Genomic DNA, 27,899 nt, shown 5'->3' with positions numbered 1-27,899 from the left:
CATTTGAAACCAGGTTTCTTATAGGACAGCACAATACAATACTTTTTCTAAATCTCAAAATTGCTCCTCAGTGTTCTTCAGAAAATACAGTCAGGGAACTGCAGTCTAGATCAAGCTGGACAAAGGTGGTGACTACCATAGTATGCTACAATCAGCTTATTTGTAATGTCTCAAAAGACAATAACATAAAGACCTTCATTTATAGCTATCAAAACCACATATACTCCTTTTAATTGAAAAGCTCTTAACTCCAGTAATTTCCTGGGTATAAAGCTACTTTACTTGAGCTGCAGCATTTTTAATTTCCCTTGCATTGAAAAGCAGCATTCTCAGCTTACAAGTAATGCTTACATAAAAGCCTCACAGTCAGATCTCTTGGTGCCACAATGTTTTTCAGGATATGAAGACAACAGTAATGTAAACACTCCACTATTGCAGAATAAATACCATGTAGCCACAAAGCAGTGATGACATCACCTGTAAATTATATGGGATTAATTTTCGGCAATGTAAACTGACTGACTGACTGTATCTCCCGTTCCTAAACCAACTCTAAAACAGTTTGTTGAGAACAATTTATATGGATCTTCCAGTTTTGAAGCAAAGATAATTCCTCCTTAGGGCATTACCTCATGTCTCTCCTTTGATGTATCTAAAAATCTTGCTTCCTCCCTCCTGAATGAGAATGTCCTTGCTCAAACAACACATTTAAATGCTATTGATATTTCACACCTGACTCAGGTGTGCCTAAGTAAAAAGCTTGCAGAGAATAGAATTTTAAATAGCCAGACATGCTGCTGCTTCCTTCCCTAGAGTTTACGCAAGAACAGCTGTATTGGATCAGAGCTAAAATAGATGTAGCCCACTAACCTGTCTCTATTGGTGGCCGAAAAGGGATTCCTACTGAAGAGAATAAGATTAGGGAAAGGATGTAGTGATACATCCCCAGAATAATCTCTTAGTTTTGAGAGATCTGCAGACCTGGGATTTCTGCTTCTGTGACTGAAAGTTAAGTGGGGTTCCAGCATCCAGGTATTACATCTAGCAATGTGTTTTCTTTGGAAACTATTCTTTAAGATAAAAAAATACTGATTTAAACCAGTAACGGACAATATTATATTAAGCAAATATTGCTATAAAAGAGTTAACACTGAACTTTACATATATGTTACTCATTAATCTTTTAGTCAACCAACTTCAGAAGTTGTGGATACCCCACACCTTGTGTTATAGACCAGGCTGGATGGGGCTCTGAACAACTCATGGCAGGGGGGTAGGAATTAGGTGATCTTTAAGGTACCTTCCAACCAGAGCCATTCTATGATTCTACGATATATTCCTGTCTTAAAAAATCTTGTGTTAAAAATACAGTTAAGATAATGAATATCACTATTTTTAAAACCCCAAATCTTAATATCACTATTTTTAAAACCCCAAATCTTAATTACTCTATCTGTGTAAAAGACTTCATCTTCCTTTTTTTCTCCTTGCTGGTTCTCTGAAAAAGTTGGTGAGAACATATTTGATTCTATGACTATGGCAGGCAAAGTACATTCAAATCTTCACCTCAGCTGTGCTAACTAATGTGCTGCTTCAAATAAAGTTACCCCAGGGTGACGATCAATCTCTCAAGGTGCAGAAGTGCCATTTGAAAGCCTTTCTGCTTTTCAACCTGGAGTGGCAATAATGGGATCTGCACAGAAATTCCTTTTACATATTTTCTTCCTCTCAGGAAGTCTTCCCAGCTGTAATTCAGTCTATCAACAATTCTCCATCTTTCATGTGGTACATACACTGCATATACACAGCTAGCATGGATTCTCCTTGTTTTGAAACATCTCACAAGTTGGAAATTGCCACACTGAGTTCTAATGAACTCAGCTAAAAAGACATTGATCCTTTTCCATTCTCACTTTCAAAACACAGAGTATCAATTCATTCTAGAACTCCTCAAAACTTCTTTATTCTTTTCATTCTGATGGAGACAAGCAGCACCAACAGGTGCTAATTCATAATTTGGGTGATGAAAGAATTAAGTTTACTGTAGTGCCCTGCAGACACCTGTGGTATCACGCTGAATGAAATACTTATCAGGAACCAAACTGGATGTAACTTGGGAAAAAAAACCCAACCTGTTAAAAAAAAAAAACCTTTGAGGACATCAAACTTAGCAACTGAGAGTGTGTAATTTTCAATAATATCAAAAACTCCAAGCAGAGAGCAGATTCTTCAACTTACCATTTGTAGAAGAATAAAGATGACACTAAGCATCTGAATCCTTCTTTATTTTACATCACTCTTTACTGGATTTGGCCTAGTTTAATTTACAAGACAGACATGTTTCTGGTATGATGACCTTGTGGCTAAGTTTGTCTGCAAGAATTTCTTTCACTTGAGGAATGCTGCATATTGAATTTTCCTCTGATGCTGAATAGCTCTCTGCCAGCTTTGCTCCTCTTTCAACTTCATTTACTTTTGTCAACTCATATGTCAGAGATTAGAAGTTTCATGGAAAAAATAACATGATGAGAGCAGTATTTTCATTCATAAGTAAGACTTGTAGTCAAAAGGTGTGTCCCTTTCTTTAATACTAGCATGCTGTATAGTCACCAGAAAACAACATTATGAGCCAAGTTCATATGATGAATAAATGGCTTTAGATCGACTGGGGAAAGAGAAGAGGACACAAAACAGAAAAGCTGAACGCATTTGTGCATGACACTGCATGACTCCCACTCTAAATTTGAGGTCATTGATACATTCAACCAACTAAAATAAATAACTGTGCAAGTTTGGCTGTGCAGTTTTTCTTCCTTACCTTTTGTGCACTGGTAAGGAAATAAATTTATGGCTTACCTTTCAAAACCAATCTGCCGTAATGTCTTCTCCCATGTTGAACCTGTACAAAGAGGAGAAAAAACAAACACCCTCAGTAAAGAACCTTTTTTGTACAAACACTCTTTTCCTTTCCTTGTGCAGCTGGGATCTGTATATTAAGGAGATTTTTCCACCCCTAGAGAAGTTTTCCCCAGAGTGGAGAGCTGTTGAGAGAGGCTACCACCAGGTGACATAACAGTGAGAGGGGTATCAGCCTATACAACTCCTTTACACTGCAGAGCAGCTACAGTTCACTGCAATTCCAAGGGTGGTCTCCTCTGCTAGAGCAATGTGATCTGGAAGCGCTGAGCTGGCATCTCACATCACGCACTCTTCACATTTCAGCTTTTCACTTTACTGTAGTGTTCGCTTGATTCTTGCTGAAAGCTTTACAGCTCCTTCTGAAATCCAGCCCTTTTATTTTTGAGCAAAAGCATGAACATGTATTGCGTCTTTATTGTTTAACCCTTCACATTCACACAAACAGCTGCAAAGGACTCTTTCTCAAAATCATCAAGGACTCAGCCCCACAAACTACTCAAATGTGCAGACTCATCCAAAGAATTGTCCTCAGTATTTCTGATTTCCTTAATACAAATTTTACCTAGATTTTCTCCAAAATAACCCCCACACACAGACTGCAAGCTTTAGGTGATCAGTTTTCAGCTCTTGGTAGTTTTTTTGCTTTTTACCAGTCTCCTTTTTTTCCTACTATTATGAGGTCATTATATACAGGCTACTAAGAGCACAAATATCTCAAGTCATGCAGGTCTGCTAGGCAAATATGTAGGAGGACATGAAGCTGTATCATAGTTTGCTCTGCCTTTTTACACTCCTGTGGGAAATGCAACAGGACTGCATGCCATGTAAGCAACTACAATTCTTTTTGAATGATTCATCTGAATCACTCATTGAAATCTCAAAATCAGAGAAGTGACAATAATTCCAGTTGCTGATGCATTCTATCACCTAAAGGCAAATACAAATTAGGCACAAAAAGTTTCTCTGTAAGTGACATTAAGCAACACTTTTAATTGCCCCCCATTCAGTGCAAAGCAGGCACGAATTTCAGGCCCATATCCAGCAAAACACACAGCAGTAAGAGACTTCAAAAGTGAGGTGGAGAAAGCTTTACCTTCACTAAATGGGAAAAAAAAGAAGTAAAATTTTGTTCTGGAATAACTGCGTAGTGTCGATTGTTTGATCAGTACCAAGAGCTTCTACTGTGGCACCTGTATTTGCCTGAGGTGGGGCAAGACCTCTGCCTGCAGAACTACATAAGACAATGCCTCTCATCACACTGAGTTAGTATTTTATTAAAAGAAGTCCTTTAAAGACACCTCTAAAGCAGGAGAACAAATACTCTCACACATTTATTTCAAATAAACGTGAAAAACAAAAATAATATCTTGCACAATGAAGCATGAATGAGTGAGATAAATAAAGACCTGCTCCATTAAGGTATTCTGTTATAAGTTATCCCCCAAAACCATCAACTTCTGCTCATCTCTGGACCATAACTGGTTTCACACAGCATCTATGAATCAAGTAATTGTTAAAAAGATGACTGTGCCACTCCACAGGTAAGTGCAGAGCAGACACAAGCAATTATCCATATATTTTATGTAATCCTGCTGGCTGGAAGAGTAGCCAACGTTTTTTGAACTCTGAAGATTTGAAGAGTGTTGAAGAAAAGAAATCTCAACAGCACTTCCTAAAGCAAAGACCAGTACTGGCATCTTTAGTCAGAGTTTCTATGCCTTCCACTATTATGTATAATTGTGTATGAATTTTTCACCCCATGGCTGGCTACACTTCATTTATATTATATAGAGAGAGTCCTACTGAAGAGAGAGGCAGGGAGAGAAAGAGAGAGAAAGGAAAAAAGCTATAGAGAAAAGGGAATTTGGTCTCCATAGGTTTGAAATAATCTTTTGGCTGCAGCTGGCCACCAGAATATTCTTGGAAATGCATCTGTCTCCTCTGAAGCAAAGCCTGCCAAGAACACAACTAGCATTTCATATTAAAAAAATATATCTTTTTATATGGAGTCTTATTTTAAAATGTTTATGATCTAAACATTCTGTTTTAAGACTCGCCAATTCCATTCACAATAGTATCAACTTCTACACCACACTAAGAGCCAAAAGTAAATACCCTGAGGTAACAGCAGCACTAAAAAGAATAGTGCTATTAAAAGTCTAGAAAAACTATTATTTGATTTAAACCTTACCTGTTGCTTCCAAAACATAAAACAGGATTTAAGTCACGTAATTCTCATTAAAATCAGAAAAGGAGTTAATCCAGAATTAAAGACTTGATCCTGCTCCAAAGGAAATCAATAGGAATTTGGCTATTCAATTGAGTCTTTCTCTCTGCTGGGACTGTGGAAAATATTCACCTGTTGGCTTTCAGAATCAATCAGCTACTACAGTGGATTCATTAAGTTAAGGTGGCTTCCCTTGGCTTTCTTCTTTTTTACTACCACAACAAAAATACCATAACTGTTTATAAGAACGCCTTAATCTGGTACCCATGTAATTAAGCTTTTTCCCCCAAAATATTTGCTCCAGAGTGCCTGACCATTCTCGTTTATTCCAAAGATTCTGTTTCACATTAACAGCTCTAGCTTTAAAATTCTTCAAAGAGATGAAGCATAATGCGCTTCCAGAATTTCTGCTCACTTTTAATAGGAACAATGGTAACATGCATACCATGCTCACATATGCACTCAGTGAAATCCTAGCATAAGAATGAGAGGATAAGAATATGAGATTTAGCAAGATAAAATCAAAAATATCTTCATTAAGCGAAATGTTGCCTTCTTTGATAGGTAGGCTTTCATTCACATGGCACTTGCCATATTTAGTTTGGTTTGGTTACAACTCTCTGATTACTATGAATGAGAGGGCTCACAGACCCCTGCCAGGTTGTTCACCTTTACAGAACATGAAGTTGCCTCGCTGCTGAAGTACACTGGTGGGCATAGGGAAAACAGAGAATAATATATTCATAGGATCACAGAATCATGGAATACCAGGTCAGAAAGAACCTCAAGGATCATCTGGTCCAACCTTTTTTGGACAAAAGCACTGGCTAGACAAGATGCCCCAGCACCCTGTCTAGCTGGATGTTAAAACCAGTGTTGGGGAAGAATACTGGGTAAGTGATTTTCATGCTTTCATGGAGGTTGCACAACTATTCACCTTGAGCCATTTCATGCCCTCCCTTCCACTACTGCAGAGATCTGTAGCTGTTGAGGGAGAAGTCTGGCATGCATTGTAAATGAAACTCATGCCTCCTATGCCATTCCCATGCACATATGCATCCAAGCCCCTGCAGATCCTGTGGTCCCAATGACTGTGTGCAGTGATTACCCACAGCCTCCTGCCTTCTCATTTCTCCAGAGTTAGTGGCTACTTTAAGAGCTACATGCCTGTGTCTGCCTCTGCTCTTGAGGCTTTCTAACAGTAAGAATAATAATTCTTGCATTCTTTTCTCACTGTGATCTGACATAAGGACCAGAGGGGAAAAATATGGCTTAACTAAACCAAAAGACATTGTTTGACATTTTCCAGTAATCATTAAGTGAGCCTGTCAGAATTCAAGTATACAATTGAAATTATATTAAGATCTCCAAAGATTGGGATAGGAAAAAAATATCTGTTAATTCCATCAAACCAAATTTAGAAAGTTTGATTTTAGAGCCTGTCACTGGGGTATCACAGAGAGTCATCCAGACTCTCTGAAGGAATGAGCAAGGTACCAGACATTCCCCAGTCACACTTGGTTCATGAGTAACATGCAGGTGGGATATACATACACAAACCTGTTATGATACTTCAGAAACAGGCAGATATTCTGGAATAGTAACTTCAGTGATCTTTATCCTAACATTTTGAAGGAAAAGAATTTCTGAAGAACAGCTGAATTTGTAATGATCAGAATATTCCTATCAATTTCAAAAGTTTAATCTTAAGCTTGTGACACTTACTAGTATTCTCCAAACCACAAAAAAGGGGGGGGGGGGGGAAATCCTTTCATATATTCAAGAGATACAAAACAGAGATACAGAATACTCCAGAAATTGAAAGAAATGCTTTGCTAAACCTTCCCATTGCAGGTGCCACTTCTCTCAACTCTGCTTCTCAAACAACAGAGAACAGGGCAGAAGTTTGCAGAGTCCAGCCCAGCCAGACTAGTTGGGGACCTGAGTTTCTTGAATGCACACCTGAAAGTTCTCAACAAAGTGGATGAACATACTGGCTTGTCCTGCTACAGTTTGGGTCTTTTTGGAAGAGACACACAAACTCTATAAACCATTTGGGGGTTTGCAGTCTATTTTCAATGGAGTGGGAAACATTGCTCTGCTGCATATTCTCCTTCACCTTACTGACAAGTAACTAACAAGTATTTACAAACAAGACAAAATGTACACAACTGATAAAAACTGCCAAATTTGGAATATATTTGTTTCAGCAGCTTCATATATTATAACAGTCTTTGCAGTTGCTTGTTCCTAGTAGCAAGCTTCTATCTTCTTCCAAACAAAAAACACCTATGGGTTTTTTCAGAAATTCTACCTTTTTTGTTGTTTAATAAATACAAAATCACAGGTTTTATGAAACTAAACAGTAGTTTTGACTAGAGAAAAGTAAGTGGCAAAGGAAAGAACTTTTTCTTATTTGCAGCACAGTACCATAGAGGTACTGTTAACATTTACTTACCTGCACATTGGCTATCCAATAGTTAGTTACATGCAACATGACTCTTACAGAAACAATCATTTCTCTCAGGTGAAGGGCATCAGACAGTGCTACCTTGGCATTTAGCATCCATCTGTCTATTTTGAGAAATAAATCTCTCTTACACTTCCTCTTCCCTTGATTCAAATTACTTAGCGTGCATCCTGCACTCATCACTTTGTAATTTTATCATCAGTCTATCATCTGAGATAATGACAACACTTTCATTTAGCATGAGATCTCCTAGTATGGCATATTACTAATGTGCTGTGTTCATGCTGATGTTTTAATTCAACACTGGAGAGTATTTCTGGGGCAAATCTCTTACCATGCTTTGGTTTGCACAACAGAGTGATCTTGGAGTGCACAAACTGAATTCCTTTCACATGAAACTAAAGCGCAGCCCAGGGACACAACTGCTGTGTTTCAGCCACCAGTGCTCATTCTGTCTGCGTGACCAGAGCAGAGCTAATCCACACTCAAAACATATCAAAACATGGCAACCAAGGACACTGCACCAAATGCTTCACCCCTATCTCACCATGCTGCTTGCTGAGACATGCAGCTCACTCCACCACTCCCTGTGCCCATCTTGGAGTGTTCCCAGAAAAGCTTCCCAGTTACAGTCACCCTGAGGGATGAAGGGGCAGGTCAGGGTGCTCATCCTTAAGATGTTTTTCTGGGCTGTATCCCATCCACTACAGTGAGCAGGAGCCTTTCTACTGCTCTGATGTACAGAGTAGCACTGGATGCTCAGCACTGTCACACTCCCTATAAAACCCCAGGGAGACAAATGTGTAAGGCACGACAGCAGGTTACTTCATTTTTAAAGCAATGCCTCAAGGAGAAGGAATAAGGGAAAATCTTGGCTGTTATGGTTTGCTGTGCATGCTGAAGAGACTAAAACCACCAGTAAAATAGAAGCTTAGGCCCAGTGGTCCAGGATTCTGTCTAAATGAAGAAAGTGATTGCTGACTACATACCAAGAAAGAGTCCTATCAAGAAGATCAGATGTTGCAAGTCTTTACTTGCCTTCCACTCATACCAGCTTTCAACAGATTTTTTACTGAGTAAAGAGCACAAATCTGATCCCTCCACAATAATGTCATGGGAAAGATTTACTGTGTATTTTCTCCTCTGAGGAAAATAATAAATTACTATCGTGAGATACAAAATTTGCTTTCCAATAAAAAAGAAATCTTGACTCATTCCATGTTAACTGGAAAAATAATCATCATCAAAAATGCTAGTTCTTCTCTAAGGAGATATTAATGAGTGGGAACTTTTACTAATAAAGTGAGCAGAGGAGGAATATAGAACAAAGTGCAATAGCACTGACACCAGGTTTCTGTGTGCGCACACATATGCATATTGCTTTAAGGTGAGCACTAAGAAGACAATGGCTATGGTAAAGTGATTAGTAGCTGTATGTGAACAGTCACCTCTTCCAACCTGTGGCTTCCCTGGGAATTCTGGGGGTCCAGACGTGTCAGCAGAGCTCTCACAGAGAAGTGGGGACCCTAAAAGCAGCTGCTTCACAGGCCTAATCTCTCTCTCTATATTTTTTTTTTAATCCTGATTAGCACTTAGAACTGCGGCGTTGGGGGAGCCTTTTTTTTTTAAATTGACCATTTAACTTAAGATAGGCAACACCATGTGAAACACCCCTTAGTGCACCTGGGATATAATTGATCCAGCATCTTGCTGGAGGCAGGGGCAGATCCTAGCTCACTTTGCATGATGGTAAAACCAGTGTCTCTGAGCCTGATGCAAAGTGTATAGAAATAACTGGAAAGACTTGCATTGAGTTAATGGGCTTTGATAGTTTGCTGAAATGAATAGCAATGAGGAACAGTAAAAAAAAAAATCGTTTTTAAAACGTGACGATGACCTACTAATTAAACATCAAGTTAAAAGATGTGTGGAAAAAATAATGACTTGGAGAAAGAAAATGTGGGAAAGTACTTTCTGCATTTGTTCTTCCATGACAGATTTGTTTAAAATGATACACAGGTAATAAAACAAATTTAAATTTGCTGAATTGCTTCACACTTTTTTTTTAATCAGCTTTTCCACAAGGATGACAGGTTCCATAATTTTCGTACGAATCATGACTTCTTTTATCTGCTTAGACATAGTATATCAGAAACACAGGCAATCTTCCCCTGCAATACACAGAAGCTTAAAACCACTCTTATTTTAACCTCATTTAATTTCAAATTTATTTTCTCAATGAGGCAGCAAAGCAGCAAAACCCAAAGCACTAGAATATCCTTGGGGAATGTATTCCAGATGAAAGCCGAGACAGCCAGCTAATGGAAAGGGCTTTTTTCATTTTGTTTAATGTTTTATTTATCTATTTGTTTGCTGTAATGGTCGGTTAGTGGGTTTTAACCCAAGTTTCCAAGGATACTTCAGATTTGAATTCATTTTGCCATCTTTTACTTCTGTTTCTGAAATAGAACTGCCTCCCTTTCCCCATCACCGTAGACCACTTCAAAAATGGATGAGGAAAAGGAAACACTGTGCAGAGCAGAGCATTGCATGTTACCAGCACAGAATCCCACTAAGGGAATAAAGGGTAACAAATCAGATGGTCCTTAGATATGGTCAATCTCTTACTCTTTTCTACAGCAGAAAACAGTGTCAGGGCTCGGGGGAGTAGCCTTGAAGGAAGGCTACTTTTCCTGCTGTTGCCATGGGGGATGTCAGATATCTTAAGTCAGATCGTCACAGAGTTTAAGAGGATCAAAGTTCACTCCAGACCTTCTGAAAAGGACAAATAATAATTTAATGACTCCTTTTTCAAATATGGAAGACTGGTTTTGCTTTCGTTTCAAAAGTAAAAGAAAACTTGTGTTAAGTTTTACTTTTCATAAGCCTGAAGGAAATAAGATTTTTCTCCATTTTTATTGGCAGAAAAATTCTCTCGTCTCCTATCCCAAGCAACACTGCTCTGTCTGCTAAAAAGTATCTTAGAGGCAAGGTCTTAACTGTGTAAGTGTAAGTGACGGGCATCCCTCCAACTTCTAGAGCTACACTCTGCTTACTTTTATTGTAGCATAATATACTGTTATAAATAATAATGTCGACTTAGTTTCCTGCAGCATTGAACGTGCACAGCGTACCAGCACAAGGAATTTGCTTTTCATTGTCTCATTTTCTCTTTCTTTCTCATCTGAAGGAGGGGAGGTGGGCAAATGTTTCTTCACAGATTTTTCAGCATAGACACATGGGAAGGGGGAAATAAACAATGAGTGTGTCTGCAGGTGCACATCCATATACAATAAATTATGGATGAGATAAATAAGAACAGAAAACTAAGAAATCTTGCACAGAAACAGGAGGGACATTACGACAAAAAGCCCCAGCATTCCAGTAGTGGCATCTTTGACTCCACTAACATACTCCAAACCACGTAAACCATGCTTTTTCTCTGAAATCGCTGTCTGGTTTTTTTAACTTTTTTTTTTCTGAAGTTACTAAGGAACCCTTTAATTCACATTATTACCCTCAGAGATTAAGGAAATTTTTGCATATTATGATGGAGACAGCAATTTGTTGTTGTTAGGCATAAGGTCCTGCCCGCATGCACAGCTTTCAGAAAAAAACCAAAACTAAACAAAACCCACCCCAAAATTTGTTTCAGTGACTTAGATGATGCAAAGATCTGAAGTGGTGTGTGAAGGATGATGCCCAGAATAAACTTCAGAAAAGAAGCTTGAGATGTGTACCAGCTTAGCACACCACCTTCCACAGAAGCGGAAAGCAGCACGTTCAAACCCTCCTTCTGCCTGCATGCCATTAAGAGAAGGCAGCAGTGACTGCATCAGGCAGCAACACGATCGGGGCATAAAAGCTGGCTCACTCCCAGAGATCCCTTCAGAGAATAAATGTGGATGCAGAAGGATGTGCTCCTCTGGGCTGTAGTGTGAAGCAGGCACACAGACTCAAAACAACCAGGATAGGGCAACAATAGCAACAGATGTTATTTTTCCTCCCTAGAAAATACGAAGATGCCTTATCTAGTTCAGCTGACAAGTATAAACATGTAGGCACTGAACAAAGGGTTTCTTCTGGTTTAATTTTCTTTCTCTTTGCAGAGCTTACAATTCTGCAATTTCACTCAAATTTTCACAAAGCTCTTCTGCTTTCCAGCTCCCATTCCTCTCATTCAAGAGACAGATGACTGTGTAGCTGTAAGGCTGCTCAGGGAAAGCAAAACTGGCAAAGGAACTGGGGAAAACAGAAGGCAATGAGGTGCCAGTCACAGACTGAGCCCAATTCTTTGCTTTTAGACATGGGTGTTTATAAAACACTGCTGCCACTCACTGGGAGAGGAGCCCATACAGACAAAGGGGTGGTGAGGAGGAGTTTGTGCAACTCAAACTGGTGAGACACACCAACAGTACAGAGACCCCCCCCCCAATCACCCACACCTCTTCTTTCCAGCTCACAAGCACACAACTTTCAGCACACAACCTGCGAAGCCAGGAGAGACGAGAGTAATGCGCTTTGCCACCTGCAATCTGCTCCCCTGCACGCCTGGAACATCTGCTGGATTTCACTACTGCTGCCTGGGAACAAGAGCCACAGGTAAGTATTACTGATCTGTGCTTTGCTCATGACCTGTGGAACAGCAACAGTGAAGACACTAGAACTACCCAGACAGGTTTCATAGGGATCCAGAGATATGTAATTGTTTTTAGTGTCATCTACAACAGACTGCAGGATTACATTCAGTGTACTAGGAGATCATTTCCCAACACTTAATTAGTATGCCACAAATAGCATGAGCACTATCAACAAATTAAAGAAATCACTGGGTTGCCTAATAATTTCCATTTTTAAAAGCACTCCATGCTTTTTATCTGTGTGCTTTAAACAGTTTACAAATAGCTTGCTCTTTCTACAGTTACAGGCTTAATTAGGAGTATTAGGAGTAATTTCTCCCCACTTAGTTTGCTTGGCTAAGTCTAAGCCAAAAAAAATCAATAAAAGCACTGAAACTTTTGCCTTTCTCACATGCTATTAGATGACAAGAGTATTTTCACACTTACTTCAAGTGTGGTTATTTTGTCCTCCCTGGAATGTGTTTTATTTGAGTGCTTCATCAGGGTATTAAGAGAGTCATAGCTTTGGAGTAAATACTGAAGAGGATGATGAGCAGTAATAATTTTCTACTCAGCAGGGATTTTCATTTTACAGAAATTGTGGGCTGTTTAGACGTGTGACTCTCAAATGCATTCTTAAATCATGTGTTTTATTTATTCACGTGCTGCTTCATTAAAAGTGATATTACATCAGGCCCAATAGAAAAAGGACAAACACTTTATTGTTTGCTTCTTTTCAAAGATACACAGCCAACAGCAACACTTCAAAGCTACCACCAGTTGGCAAGTTCTTCCAATCCAAGCAGGTCCGAAGAACTGGAAGGTCCACAGTGGGATTAGTGTATCAAGTGATGGAACACAGGTGCAGTATTAGAGAATAAGCAGTTTATAAAGCATCTCCAGGGTGTATTAAAAAAACTTATTGGAAACATTCTTGTTCTGCTCAAAATAATATACAACACACTACAGTTCAAGAGAATTTGTCTAAAGGATATTGGCCCACTTCCTAAAACTGTCTCACCCCAAATTTTTCTCTGCATCAATTTTAGAAAACTAATACCCTGAATATACAAATCTGGGCATCTTGGCAACATTTTCCACAAAGCATAAAGGCTATTAAAATTTCTCGTCTTTCCCAGCTGAAATGCATTGAGTATTTTCCATGTGGTTGCAAATGGGAGCTATTCACAGCAGTGGGGGACACTGAACCTGTTACATTCTGAAATAAAAGCAAAGACACAAAGGAGAGAAAAAATATATATTCGATAGGAAAATGGGCTGAGAAGTATAAAAGAGAGAGATTTCTAACAAAGAACAAGTCATACATAAAAACATTTCTATTGGAAAGAGATGTGAATGTAAACATTTGCATTAAATCTAAACTTAATTTAGATCTAAATTAATCTGAACTTCAGTCATTCACGTTTTGTCTGGAGTGCTTTCTTTAAAGTCACTTTGCATGAGAAAAAAAAATTCACAGTCTAAAACCTACATATCATCCTTTCTAACTACTTGTCTGGAAAGGAAATTCAGTGGTGGAAATAATAATAATAATAATAATAGGAATAATAATAATAATAATAAAAATAAAATTCCATATCAACACTTTGGTACATTTGTTTTGTACAACCAGTGAATGTAAAGTAGTAAGACTTCAACAGGAGTCTCAGTAATATTTCATCCAGCTTTAAAATTATATTTTCAGGGTGGATTTCCTCGCGTTTTTACACTTTTGACATCATCACCATATCTGCATAGGAGAGAAGGACAAAATGATGCCTAACTGGTTCTGCTTATGGGGGAAGAGAGAGCCAGAAAAAAGGGCAGAGGGCTCCATGTACCTTTAACAAAGCACATGGAGGTGCAAGAGGGACTCAGTTCAAAAGGATGCCACAATTGCTGGTGCTCGCAGATGTTTACCTTATAACATCTGGCCTCCAAAATCAGGCTGCAAAGCAGATGATACCAAAATACAGTCATGATCTCACACCTCACTCCATCTCAGAGAAAACCTGAAAAGCTCTAACTTTAGGTACATCTATCCATAGCTAGATATGCACCCACTGGCACATCAGTGGAGGTTTGGTGATTAAAATTGTATCACCAGGGCAAACACTTCAAAAATTTAAAGCACAGGAACAAAGTAGTTCTGGGACATGTAATCCCTTCAGAGGATTCAGAAATCTGTAAACTCACAAGGACCAACCTTCCAAAATCTGCATAGGTTTTGGTTTCTTAAGTGTTAGTTTTATAATAATTCTTACAATAACTCTTAACAAAATAGCAACATACAATAAAGGGGTCAGTGGATGGCCTATCAAATACTCAATATAGCAAAGCTTCTAAGCTACTGGTCAGACCAGAAAAGTTGTGAGCAAAAGCAAATTCTACTTAACAGATTTTAGAGGTCTCTGTGAAACATTCTCTGACTGCTGTCAGGTTTTGTGAAATGTTATTTTTACTACCAACTGTGTACACCAGAAAAGGCACCTCAAACAGGCAGCAAATGTCACCGCCGAACCTAACATGAATGATTTTATGATCCAAACATCTGGAATTTTTACAAGGGAGAAACCTATTCAGTATTTAAAATTTACTCAAATTCACCTTATATCTTCTAGAATTTGAGCGAATCACATTGCTAGTGAGCCTTTACAGCTACTGTTACTTGCTCTTTATAGAAAAATATTTACGTGTTAGTGGCCACATCTTCAATCCACAGAAGAGTGAACTGCACTCCCTCTTTTATTCTTCCTGTGCTCCTCAGCCCACCCTCATATTCCACTTCTATAGTGGCAGGGAAAATTTGGGCTCTTCATGACCCTGAATTAAAGAACTAGTCATGTCAAGAACTCCAAGAAGCCAAAATTTCTGAGGAAAGCAAGGCCAGCATTTCAGGGGAAAAACACATGGGAATCCCAAGAATAGTCCACAAATGTCAAAGGAAATCCCTCATGCCACTGAGGTTGGATGTGCAGATAGACAGAGAGGAGATATTTATTTTATACATCCCAGTTTTCTACCTCTTTCCATGGACAAAGATTACCAGGTCAAAGTCCCTGCACTAGGTCAGCCCCACCACCCAATATTCACTGCAGTTGTGGAAGAGGACCAGTGTTCAAACTGCTCAAGAACTTCTCTCTCAAATGTTAAAAACTGGCCACACTCTAGAGTAAGGGGAAAAAAACCCTAACAAAAAACCAAACAAACAAGCCTCTTAAAAACTACTTATATACAAAAAAGAAAAGGAGAAGCAGCAACCTTACAGGTTATTAATCTGACTTATTTTCTCATGGGGCATTAGTTTCACATTACTTGAGATTTTAAAGCAGTTTCTAGCCTTAAATAAATACTGCTTAAGTCAAAATTATGTACAGAATTAAGGATTAGCTCACGAGAGAGACTATAGACGTTGAGTAGATTTTTTCCCATTAGTGCCTCATAACACAGCAATTGTTGAATTAGTAATACATTTGTCAAACCTAGTAAGCAATTACAGTTAATACATATAAAACAAATTACTGCTCCATTTCAGCATGTGAATAGCAAAAGTTTGGCATGAGGTTCTAATTATCTACATAATCTGAGTCATGCCAAAACCGGTGGGACCAATCATATCTTAACTCCTAATGTGACCCTGCTGAATCCAGCTTCCCTGCATCACAGCACCAGTCCTAAAAGCAGAGTGTCCAGCAGGACTTGTCCGGGTGCAGCAGCCAGCCTGCAGGCACCAAAAGTCACAGGGCAAGGGTGGGAGCTGCCAGATGAGAGCAAATGCAACAAGCCAGCTCAAGCAATTCCTCTGAGGGGGGTCAAACCTCGATGAGGAATAACTAATGGCTTCTTTTCTACACCACGGTGAAGAAACAAATACGTACACTATGCCAAAAATAATAGCCCCTACTCCGTACAGAAAAACCTGGCACAAACAAGCGACTTGGGGTTGATAGGTTTTTGCACATGAACTATGGAACCTGAAAGATGCTAGACAGCCCAACCTCCTACTGGCTCTCTTTTGGCAGTGAAACAGAGACGGGCTGACACTGGAGATAGGTTTTTTTAAAAATCCTGTTAAATAATTCAGGGCTTTATCTCTTGCACAGCTGCTCTTAGCAGTTTCCTTGGAGTGATGTGGGAGCTGCGAGCAGAATTATCTCTTAGCTTTGAGAGCTGCATGTAACTTCCTATTACATTGTACACTGAAAAGTATGCATTAAACCAATACAGATACTGAATTTCACAGGAGACAATGAAAAATTAAAAGTATTAAAAGGAAAATAAAGAGTCGTTTTAATGTGCTGCCATCCCACATGTCAAAAGGAAGCCAAGAAACAAATTCTGCACTTTGATTTATTAACAAGCTCATCAGAGATCTAAACCATTGCTCTTAAGATATCTCATATTTTGTTCATTCCTATGCCAAGAATTCAATTCTCTCAATTTTCTTCTTAAATTCAAGGAAAATGTCTTTCCTGGGGGATTTGCTGGCACCAGCACTGTCTAAGGGCCAGGAAACGGTGGGATCCAGCTGAGCTGAGGTCTGTGTAAAAACACAAAAGTACACAGTGATTGCTTTGAAAAATGCAATCCAGACAGGAAACAAAAGCTGGAGGAAATGCTAAAATTCAGTATATCAGGAAAGGCTAAGAGAAAGGAGTCTGTAGGCTATATTGAGCTGGGACACAACACTGAATCATGATGCTCAGTAAAGTGCTTCTGCAGGTTCTCATCTTTCCTCAGATGGGAAGAAGTTTCTCTTTTGGTAGCTCGTGACAGAGACGCTGTCCATTTCCTCTTGTATCAGGCCCAACAAAGGCACACATTTCTCAAATCCTCTCTTATTCTTTCCTCGTTGAAGTTGGCCTAACAGAATGGCTGTGGATGATGTCTGGTCTGTGTCCTGGAGAAGCTCCTCCAGGAGCTCAAACCTTCTCTAAAGTGAGAAAATTAACAAGTAATGACTTCTTGATTTACTGCATATCACATCTCTCACTCTGCCCATGCTATTTTCCCCATTAGTATTGGAAGTCACTGAAGAAGAGAAGTTTTTTCACTGCTCTTTCCAAGTGCCTTCAAACCTGACATTTAGAAGCTCTCTGTACACCTAAAATATTGGAAATGTCCTTAGAGACTTTGGAATGAGACCCTGGGAGAAGAGCAGATTTGCCAAGTAGTGGTATCTGGACTGTAAGGCTATGAGACTAAACATCTTTTTATTTATTTTATTTTCAAGAGATTCTTTCAGTGTCAACAGATAGGGGCCACAAAAATACTCAGGTCAAATGTTTATGTGACAAACAGGCTAGCAATAGCATTTGAATTTCTGCAAGAAGTGTTCATATTGGGAGACCTCCTGCTGATGTCAGGAAGCAGGAACCAGGAATCCTAGGTAGAAATGCAAGCAAAGGGTGAAAAATAAGGTACCCTATTACTGCAACAAGCCAAAGGATGAGGGAGGGTGTACACGGGATACATTTGTCACTGCAAGAGGAAATGCACTTCAGAAGAAACCCAAATACAGCAAGAGAAGATACGTTGGGCTAATTGGACATAGATGCAGCTAATGAATGCCATCTGTCAGTGGAGGCTGCCTTATGTTTGGCACACAAATAAAACAACTGGTCAGTTTAGCAAATTACATTAAATGACAAGTAGTGATAACGGTACAATAATACACAAAAGGAAGTGATTTTACAGATAGAAAAGGAAACAGATCCTGATGTACTCTGTACATCCTCTTACATCTCTCACTGCACTGCCTACAGTGAATGAACACGGATGTGGAAAACACTCCTCTGTCAAGGTTTGTACCCAATAAAAGCCAAATAAGCTGAGAAAGGACAATTCACTGCCTTTACTGAGGAACTGGAAAATGACCCTGGTGAAAGAGGAAGCTCCTGTTTAGGAACAAGCAGAATCTACATCAGAAGCACATTAAATCCACAACTGAGGACACCAGCAGGTAGATACATATTTCAGATAAAACTCTATAATGTTTATTCAAGTCATTAAATGTTTACATAATTGGTACCCTACTGCTTGGTTTTTTTATGTATCACCATAAGTCTTTTGGAGTCTTACTTCCTATTAGACTTTTGCACTGGTGGAATACTGTACTTTCTACCAGAAAACAACCACTGAGCAAGACAGAGAATCAGGACATGATAAATTGAAGAGGAGGTCTCCAAGAAGGCCCCTGAAGTAGCTCTCTGAAATCTGCTCCTGCAGGGACCAGTAGAAGCATCAGGATAAGGAAACACATTAGAAAGTAGATCACTGGCTCATTAACTTTGTTTTAGCAAGAAATAAACACTCACATGCAGAAAAGTTTCCTACCAAGGGCTGTCAGGCAAGATATGCTCAAGGGTGGGTGGTTGGTGGACCACAGTATGTAAAAGCTGCCTATGCAAGGAAACTCGAAAACCATCTTTGTATACCAGCAACTGCTCAATCTCTTGTGCACCAAGGAGATTTAACTCTCCATGGTCAAAGCACATCAATCTTGAATTCAATGTGTTCCTCCACCACTTGGACGTGTCTGCACAGCCATGATGACATTTGCTGACAAAATCCAGTCTAAGTTCTTATGAGCTGGGATAACTACATAAGACCTGATCTTGGTCCTTCTTTATGTCATTTGTGTAAGACGGTATTAGGCTTTTGCATCTGAACGGAGTTTAGTTATCACTCTGCTAAAATAAACCTTCAAATAATGATTTCAAGTTGTTATTTGAGGAGGGATTTCAACCTCATCTTCATCTGTCCACACTGGGTACAGTGTTTTAGAACTTCCATGCAGGTACTATAGATATCAACACAGGCCTGATAGCAAGGAAGTTGAATTGTCACAAACCCCAAGAACCAGAATAACAAATCGGTATATCTTGACTGAATGCCAGTGTTTAAACACAAAAGCCACATTAAATTCCCAAGACTGAGCAACAGCAGAGACAGACCAGTCAGAGAGGTCTCCCAAAATAGCAAAGGGTAGATGGAGCCACACAAATGCTTCTAACATAAGGTACTTTCAGTGTGCAACAAATATAATGAAGTTTAAAAGAGAAGCATCAGTTGGGATACTGTCACACCAATTAAAACAAATGTCCAAGTGAAATGTATGTGAACATACGAAAACATGAAATATATGTGAACATATGTAAACATATGTGAATTCTGTTCATTTCAAAGTCATGATTATTTGACTCTACACAAAGAGGCACAAGATTTCCAGTTAGAGAGATCATTCAAAGCCTAGCCAAACACTGGGAAATATACAGAAAGATTATGACCTAACTATCCACATCCTGGACTAAGAATTTCAAACAAAAAAAAATCTACTCACATTGTTTTTTATGCTGAAATATTACCTAACTTTTTTCCATTTCTGACTTCCAAAATATACTAATGTTCTTCATAGGAATACATTATTTATTTCATTTTAACAGCTTTCATATACAATCTCCAACTGAGGAAGGAATAATGAGCAAACACATGTTAGGATAAAGTATCTAAAGAGCAGGGTGCTCCTGATGGATTTGATTTACATCTGAATGGATTTAGCATCAGCATTTGGAAATTGCAGAGTCTACATTCCCCTCTCCAAACCCAAAATTTTCAGCTCATAAACCTTTTTGAGATTTATAACAGTTTGCTGAACAGTGTCTTCTGCATCCCATATGCTAGGGGGATGGGTTTTATTAATATTAATACAAAATTACAAAAGCCAAATTTTGTGGTCATTGACTCAAATATAGAGGATACTACCTCAGAATCAAATAGAGCCAAAAAAAAGGTACAACTCCAAGGTGAAAGTAGGCATTTGTACCACAAACAGTAACATAAACAAAAAAAAACCTCTATAAACATGAGATCACTTTGGCAGTGGTCCTAACTCAGAGAAGAGAGCACAACGGTGAAAGTTTTAGAGATGAATGCAGTCACTGTGTGACATGTACAAGACAGAGAGGGAAGGGAAGCAGAGCAAGTGAGAAATATTTATCCCATTTTTCATAATCTGGTACACTTTTCTTTTATCTTAAATATCAAAATCCTATTGACAAATCCTGGGAGACACAGCATAACATCATGGAAGCCACATATTTAACCTTTATTTATTCTCAGAACTAGATCTCACACCTTTTCCCAAGTGAGAACAGAATGCCTTATGTTTTGATTGCTTTTGCTAATGCTCTTTGTACAACGTCGGCAAACACCCAGCTAAGCCTTGAATCCCACTCCACAGAACAGCCTAACAGTGCACAATCTACCTGCTCATGTAAAAGAGGACTGCTGTTACATACATAAAAGATAGAGAGAGGGAAAAAAAGAGGAAAAATTTAATGCATTTAGGAAACAGGGAGCTACCCTGTAAGCAGTTCTCTCTCACTAACACAGCACTAGTGTTACATCATCACAGTGTGTTGCTGTAGCACCAACAATGATATATACAGCATCACTTTTATGACTTTCAGGACATGTCAGTCCCTGCTAACGAAATCTTTATTTAAAATTAAATATTCTTTACATAAATCAATATCCTAGTAAAGTGTAAATATTTAATGGTGTTTACAATATATGAATAAAATAAGTGACTTTTACGTTGTTAGCACTCAGTATTTCCAAAATAAAAAACCTGATATTTCAACCAAGTTTTGAGAAGTCCCTGAAATCAAGAGCTGCCACTACCTGAAACGTAAAATCTTCTGCTTTTCTCGGAGAAAATTACATAGCAAAACACAGAAGTTGATTTTTGCCTTTTTGACTAAATACATCAGCTACCAATAAAATACAATATTTATGGCCAATTCCTGCAGCTGCTGTTATAGAACATTTCTCTTTAGCTAAATGAGCTTTAGCTAAAAAAAAAAAAAAAGTGACAGGAACTGTGAAAGATGAAGGGAAATGTGATAGCATTTTCTTATTGTTATCCAGAATGACACAGAATAGATATGGAAACCCATCTTTGACTTTTTCCAGATGTTCATGGAACTGTATCAGCATTCCAGCTTTGTTTTATGTGGATATGTATTCTGTGAACTTCCTTGCTCAGGATTTTCCTTTTTACCATATATGAGAGAATTCTGACAATGTTTCAGTGGGGATATGAAAAGTCATAAAAACAATTTCAAAATTCATGTTTCATAGGTATTGTGTAATCTAACTTGTGGAAAAGCTGTTGAGAGAACAGGATTGTAATGAGCAGGTGGTATTTCACTCTCAAGGCAGTGCAGTTTCATGACCTGGAATTAATTTTGGTTAGAAACCTTCATAAAATTATGATATGATGAGAGTATGGTAGCAGAAGAGGGGTACAGTCTTGCACGGCTGAAGAACTGCTACACCTGGCAGAACCATGGCTCACATCTACATGCCAGCAAGACAAACCCAATCTCTGCCAATTCCCAGAAGTTTTCATTTAAAAGTTGCATAAGATTCTTAATGACACTTAGTACTGGGAGTTGAAGGTTTTATTTAATCCAGTGCTGTGGCTAAAAAATAATTTATATATGTTGATTCCCTCCTCCAAATCTTGATGAGGCAACAACTACATGAGTAGCAGCCTCAGGGATTTCAGAAAAGCAAGTCCACTATGGACTCTGAACATCCATGTCTGTGTGCTGACCTTCCCCTCTGCTGTCATGCATCCGTTCCTCCTGCGTATTTCCTGAGCATCTGACCAAGAAGCGCAAGTTCAAAAGAAGTGCAAGTTCAACAAATCACTCTTGCTCACTATCTCCATTCTGCAGAAAACAGTTATTTACTGTGTGACCAATATGGATAACGCTAACTAACATTATTTCCATTTTGTTAATAAGACCCCTGGCTTTTTTTTCTTTTCTTTTTTTTTTTAGATCTCAAAGTACTACATCCCCTGTAATCTTGCCTGGTTTGTGCAAGTTCTTAGAAGCCCCCTACTTGGAGTCAAAGAAGTTGAGCTTCTACACCTTTGACCACTAGAGCACATTTTCCTTCCTCATTGGTACTTCCAGCTTTCTAAACCTTGGACAATTTCACGGAATTTTATTATTGAAAAAACGGTGCTGAAATGTCCTCTTCCCCCACTTAGCAAGGTTGTCTAATGGGGTAATTCAAACAGCCTGACTCCTGAAATTGCACAGGTTGCTGTGCAGTACTAAAACTTAATAATCACAAAAAGTTCCTGCTGTAATGAATGAGGTCCCTCAAGATGAAAATGTGCATGTGTGTTTATATAAACAAACTGAGCACAATCTGATAGCAGTTTAAAAGGCATCTCTTTCCCTTTCACACAGCACTGATTGTTAGTGTTTCTGCCAGTCTTGTACTTTAGTCCTAGTCAAACATAAAACATCAGATAGCCAAGAATAAGGATAACTATGTAAATATTCATCTCTGAAATAATGAGAACTGGGAGACCAATAAGTTTTACAAAGCTGGAATTGTTGCCAGCACAACAGCGTCAGCTCCAATTATTTTTCATTCTTGCCATGTTTGTGTGGAATATCATAGAATCACAGATCCATAGAATCAATAAGGTTAGAAAAGACCTCTAAGATTACCAAGTCCAACCATCAACCCAGCACTGCCACCTTGTTCACCACCAAACCACATCTCAAGTGCCGTATCCCCATGGTTTCTTTTAACTCTTCCAGGGATGGTGCTTATAGGACTTTCACCAGTATGTCACTGCAATTCCACAAGTTTCACAGTGCAGCTGTGTTTAATTACCACTAGACTCCCACACCCTCCAGGTGTATGTAAGATTTTTTTAGGATTAAAATCCAGTTTGGCACTGCATTTTAATCCTAAAAATTAAGGACTGTATTTTTAAGAATGATGGTAATTTGCTAGACTCCACAATGGAGCCTATTCTGGGTGTAATTTGAGTCTTTTGACATGTCTACAGTGAAGGTAAGAACACTAGTTCTCTCATGAAACATTACATTATTTGCAGACAAACCTGTGGGGTCCAGAAAAAGCAGGAATTTCCTGGAACCTGCTGTGTAGCCAGCTGTGGCATCACCAACAAACGACATGGACACGATCCAATGGTGAGGTCAAACTCTGCTGGCTCTAAAGGATGAGTTAAAAATCATCCTTTTGCATTTCAACATTCTAAATTTTTGTGCCTAAAAGAATTTGTGTGCCACAATGAAAAACAATTTGCTATTTATTTTTTGATCATAGTGACTGTAGGTAAGGTGATATATGAACAAAAGAGGATAAAATGCTATCAGTTCTTATCACTGTGTGCTCCGTATTGAGGGCTGGCTATCTTCTTTTAAAATGCAGGACTATGTACTTAAATACACAATTATACTGGTATTAATTACTAATTAATGTACTCTGAACTACATTACCCCTGATTTCCTCCAGGAACTACTTCCATTTACTGTTCTACACCCCAAAAAGCTTGGTAAAGCTTTTGACAGCCATTGGCTGGAGTGCATGCTTTTGAGTGTTTCACACTACTTCAGAGTGAAAACTGTGTTTAACTTGGTTTCAGTTTTAAAATCTACATTTGATGATATCTGATGACAGCTGAAAATCAAGTTAATTCTCTTAATTGCTTTGAAAGCTACTGTTCTACTCTCCCTATTTCTAGACATGTAAAAATAGCATTACAGTTTTTTCATTAAATATTTTTCATTTACTACACATTTCACCGATGCTATTGAAAATCTTTCTGTTTTAGTCTAGGTGATGACTATAACATCTCTGAAATTCAGTTTCTTGATAGCTTTAAAAAAGTCCCTAAAGAAATGTAGTAGGATAAAATTCAGTAGCAAACACCGTATATATGGATCCATATATGCATATGTTCCAGACGTAGATACCAGCAAAAATGCAAGAGTTGAAATGAAACAAAAGACAGATGTTTACAACTTTGGAAATCAAGTCTATCCTTCAAAATTCAGAGCTCTCCTCCTTCCAAATATGTAAAGGATACTTTTTCATCCTTTGTGAGTGTTTTGGAATTGTTCTTCATTATTTTGCTCTGTGTTAAGAGTAAGCATGACAGACGTGCTGCACATTGTGTATGCAAAAGGTATAAGGCACAGCACTTTCTGGCATCCTGTGTGGTTACTGATTTAGACTCCTATATCTGGCAGAACTTGGAGAGAATTTTAAGACAGCCTTTCCATTTGGAAGTAAACTGAAAGCACACAAGTTCTGATTGTATTTGACCCAAGATAATGACTATGTTCTAAAACAGTGATGCAGGAGAGCCCACCAAAGCATTTCAAGTCCAACCCCATGAAGAAAACTTTTTTTTCCTGATGGCTCCAAGCCATATTCATGTAAGCGACGTTTTCTGCTTTGTTTTACAGGGGATTTATTTTACATCACAGCTTCCATGAGCAGCTCACTAAACTCAGCCCTTTCAGTTCAAGGTTAACCTCAACTCAAGACCTTGTTTTTGTCCAGAGCAGCCTCCAGCCCATACTGCCCAGGGAAGCCCACCCACTGGGGCGGTGCACTGCTGGGGATGGCCCACCAGAGCTGCCACCCCCAGACACAATACCTCACCTGTCCTTGCAGCTGAGATGGCCAACCAGTGGTCCGACCGTGGCAGACTGGCTGCAGTGAGCAGCTGTCATCATCTCAACTCAGATTGGCTGTTTGCCTCCCAGCTGAGACAGAGGTCATGCTGCTGCCATGAATCACCAAGAGGTGCAGAAGGATCAAGCCCAAGGGCTCTGACCCAGGGACCAACTCCTCTCAATTGCAATGTGGGTACAAACACATGCAAATGTTCACAGCATGACACTAATTAATCAGGTTTTCTAAAAACACTCAACACAATTACATGATGAAGAGCAATCCATAATGATGTAAACAGCCAAACAGAAGAGACAGATCCTCAGAAATAAAGTGAAATATTTATTCTCAGTGGAAAGTATTTGTCTAAACAGCATCCAACACACAAATATATAGTTTCCTACTCCCGAATAGTAATTCTACAGTAAGACTCCCCAGTAAAATATTTATGTTACAGTGATTTGAATGATCAACAAGGGAACATTTCAACATGGTCCCTACACCAGCCCAGAGATGCTGGTTGCTAAAGCTCTGTAGTGCTGTCCTTACATACCCCATTCTGCTACAGCCAAACATTGCCAATGAGCCATGATAACCCGGGGTCAGAGTAAGGGTCTGACCCCATAGACAAGATTTTTCACTGTCTGAGCAGCCTGTTTCTGATTTTCCTGGTCTCCAAGAACTTTTCACAATATGGAAAACAGGTTTTGTAGTAACTTGGAACTTAAAAGCAGTTGGCAATGTACACTGTCTGATAAGCTTTTCATACAAAGGTTAAACATACAGGGGACAAGCAAGCCAGTGGCTACTTACAAAAATGTAGAAGGCTCCTCTGCACATTTCCTTCTTAATATACTAACAGCACTAACCCCGAGTATAAATCAACAGTTACTCTCTTCTGCTTTTATTTCCTTCACACATATGTTCTGCTCTCTTCTCGTCTATTCAAGTTTTATTGAGTGCCTTCTTCACAGCTGGCCTTGATTTCTTCCTTGTGTTTGCTACTTCTGCTTCTTCAAGAGAACAGAGGGAGACAAAAACCAGCTGCTCTAGCTCTCCTACAAACAGCCCTAAAACAAGCTGACAGTAATGGTCACACTTTTATTCTACTACCCTGTAGTCATCCTAGCTAAAACCAGGACACTAAAAAGAGAACTGTCCCAGTTTGCATCACAGTGTCAGCAGGTACACTGGGTGCTTCCTTGGGAATACCTTCCAAAGTCCACCAGCTTCAGAAAGAAGCTGTACAGTCCCATGGGCCACCCAGCAGTTTCCCAAGTCTTTTCTCCAGTGCAATTCTGACTGTCAAAAGCACAAACTGTGAGTGGCAGTGAGAAGGATCACCTCCTACTTCAGGTTCTCTTGAACGGTGGAATGCAAGCGAGTAAGCCAACATTATTACAGCAGAATCACATACATTATACAAAGGAGTTATGTATCATGCCTCAAAGTGACTCTAAAATACTGCTGAGTTTTCACATGGCAGCTTGTGAGTCCAGAAATAAAGAGTCCATAAGTACAATGAACACCAACTTCCCAAACTGCTAAGCACTAACACTGAGCAGGAAATTAAGCATATTAAGGAAATTATCATACCTGCCTAAGAAGCAATTACAGAAGCTTCTGTTTCCCCAGTCATAAATTTTCTGGCTACATAAAGCTGCACAGAAAGTGTTGGAGAAATGTTGACATCCAATGTGTACTGAATTAAATAAAATTAACTTCCATGTGTAGAACAAGCTATTGTTGCAAGTTTCTGTTGAGACAAAAAAGGCATGCTAACACCTTTGACTAATTAAAAGTTTCTCAAAGGTTGTATTCCACATGTTAAACATTCTTGACTCTTGGAAACATTGAAGTGACAGTCAGAAATGGCCATTGGTAATACTGTACAATCACACACCTTTCTAGGACCCAATATAATGACTGTATTTGTGCCACCGCATCTGGATCTCACTGCAGCTTTTTTATAGCTAAGCTCTTCACGACTCCACAGAGAAGTTCTTTCTTACATATTTCTCGACTCAGACACTGCACATCACCTATGCAAGAAACAGTACATGATGAAACCAGACTGTGATAGGAACTATTATTTCCTTAAAGTCATGTCTCCTGCCTTTCGTCACTTCTTAGGTTTTCAGAGGTACTTCCCGTGTGATTTAGTATAACAATCCGTGTATGCACCACTTGTACTAATCTCTGTTGAATTTCCTGTCTCTCAGTGGAGATCAGGACAAATGGCCATTCACTGCTTTTTAGCTCATTATTCTGCAGGCATAGTGGCTGATAGGGAAGCTGTGAAGAACTCCTATTCTCCTTATTCTGTAAACTGTGGTATCCCCATAAGCCCCCAGCCACCCAGCCAACTCCTGTTGCAGGTTGTGGGGTACAAACAACATAAGAGGAAAAGCTTCTTCTTAGAGGAATTTATAAGCTAAGTCAAAGAAGGGGTTTTTTTCAATCCACATGGCACTGGGTAGATGTAGGTATCGCCAAGAGACAGTCTTAACTGCTTTGGATAAGAAGGACAATATCCATATATTGACTTTTAATAAAGAATTTTTCACAGTTAGCTTTGATTTTTATAAAATTCTATTAACCAGCATTCTGGAAACATTTTCAGCTTCTCATGTGCTGAGGCTTTAGTACCCTGCTAGTAATATAAGCAATGAAGCTTCACACAGTTTGGTGAGGACATACCACAAAGCCAAAACACAAGAAGTAACTGACTGTCTTAGTTTTGCTGGGATAGAGTTAATTTCCTTCCTAATAGTTGGTACAGTGCTGTGTTTTGGGTTTATTATGAGAATAATGTTGATAACACACTGATGTTTTGGTAGTTGCTAAGTAGTGCTTACCCTAAATCAAGGACCTTTCAGTGTCTCATGCTCTGCCAATGAGGAGATCCACAAGAAGCTGGGAGGGAGCATGGCCAGAACAGCTGACCCGAGCTGACCACAGGGATATTCCATACCCTAGAATGTCCTGCCCAGCATATACACTGGGGAGTTGGCTGGAAGGCACTGTTTGCTGCTCGGGGACAGGCTGAGCACTGGTCAGCAGGTGATGAGCAATTCTTTTTGTTACATTATTTTTGGGGGTTTTTTTTCAGTAAAATTAGTAAAAGCAGCAGTAGTAGTAG

General features: G+C 39.0%; 1 protein-coding gene across 5 annotated transcripts in view; it reads right to left on the bottom strand.

The window, feature by feature from the left end:
* PIEZO2 (piezo type mechanosensitive ion channel component 2) overlaps positions 1-27,899 on the bottom strand; it is a 292,650-nt gene that overhangs the window by 152,867 nt on the left and 111,884 nt on the right. For all 5 annotated transcript variants that reach the window (XM_032121792.1, XM_032121810.1, XM_032121818.1 and 2 more), the window contains exon 4: positions 2,857-2,899. In XM_032121792.1, coding sequence (XP_031977683.1) covers positions 2,857-2,899 — 43 coding nt within the window. The remainder of the gene's footprint in view (positions 1-2,856; positions 2,900-27,899) is intronic.

This window comes from Corvus moneduloides, chromosome 1, assembly GCF_009650955.1.
Source record: "Corvus moneduloides isolate bCorMon1 chromosome 1, bCorMon1.pri, whole genome shotgun sequence".
Lineage (NCBI taxonomy): Eukaryota > Metazoa > Chordata > Aves > Passeriformes > Corvidae > Corvus > Corvus moneduloides.
This window is presented reverse-complemented; position numbering and strand designations above follow the sequence as displayed.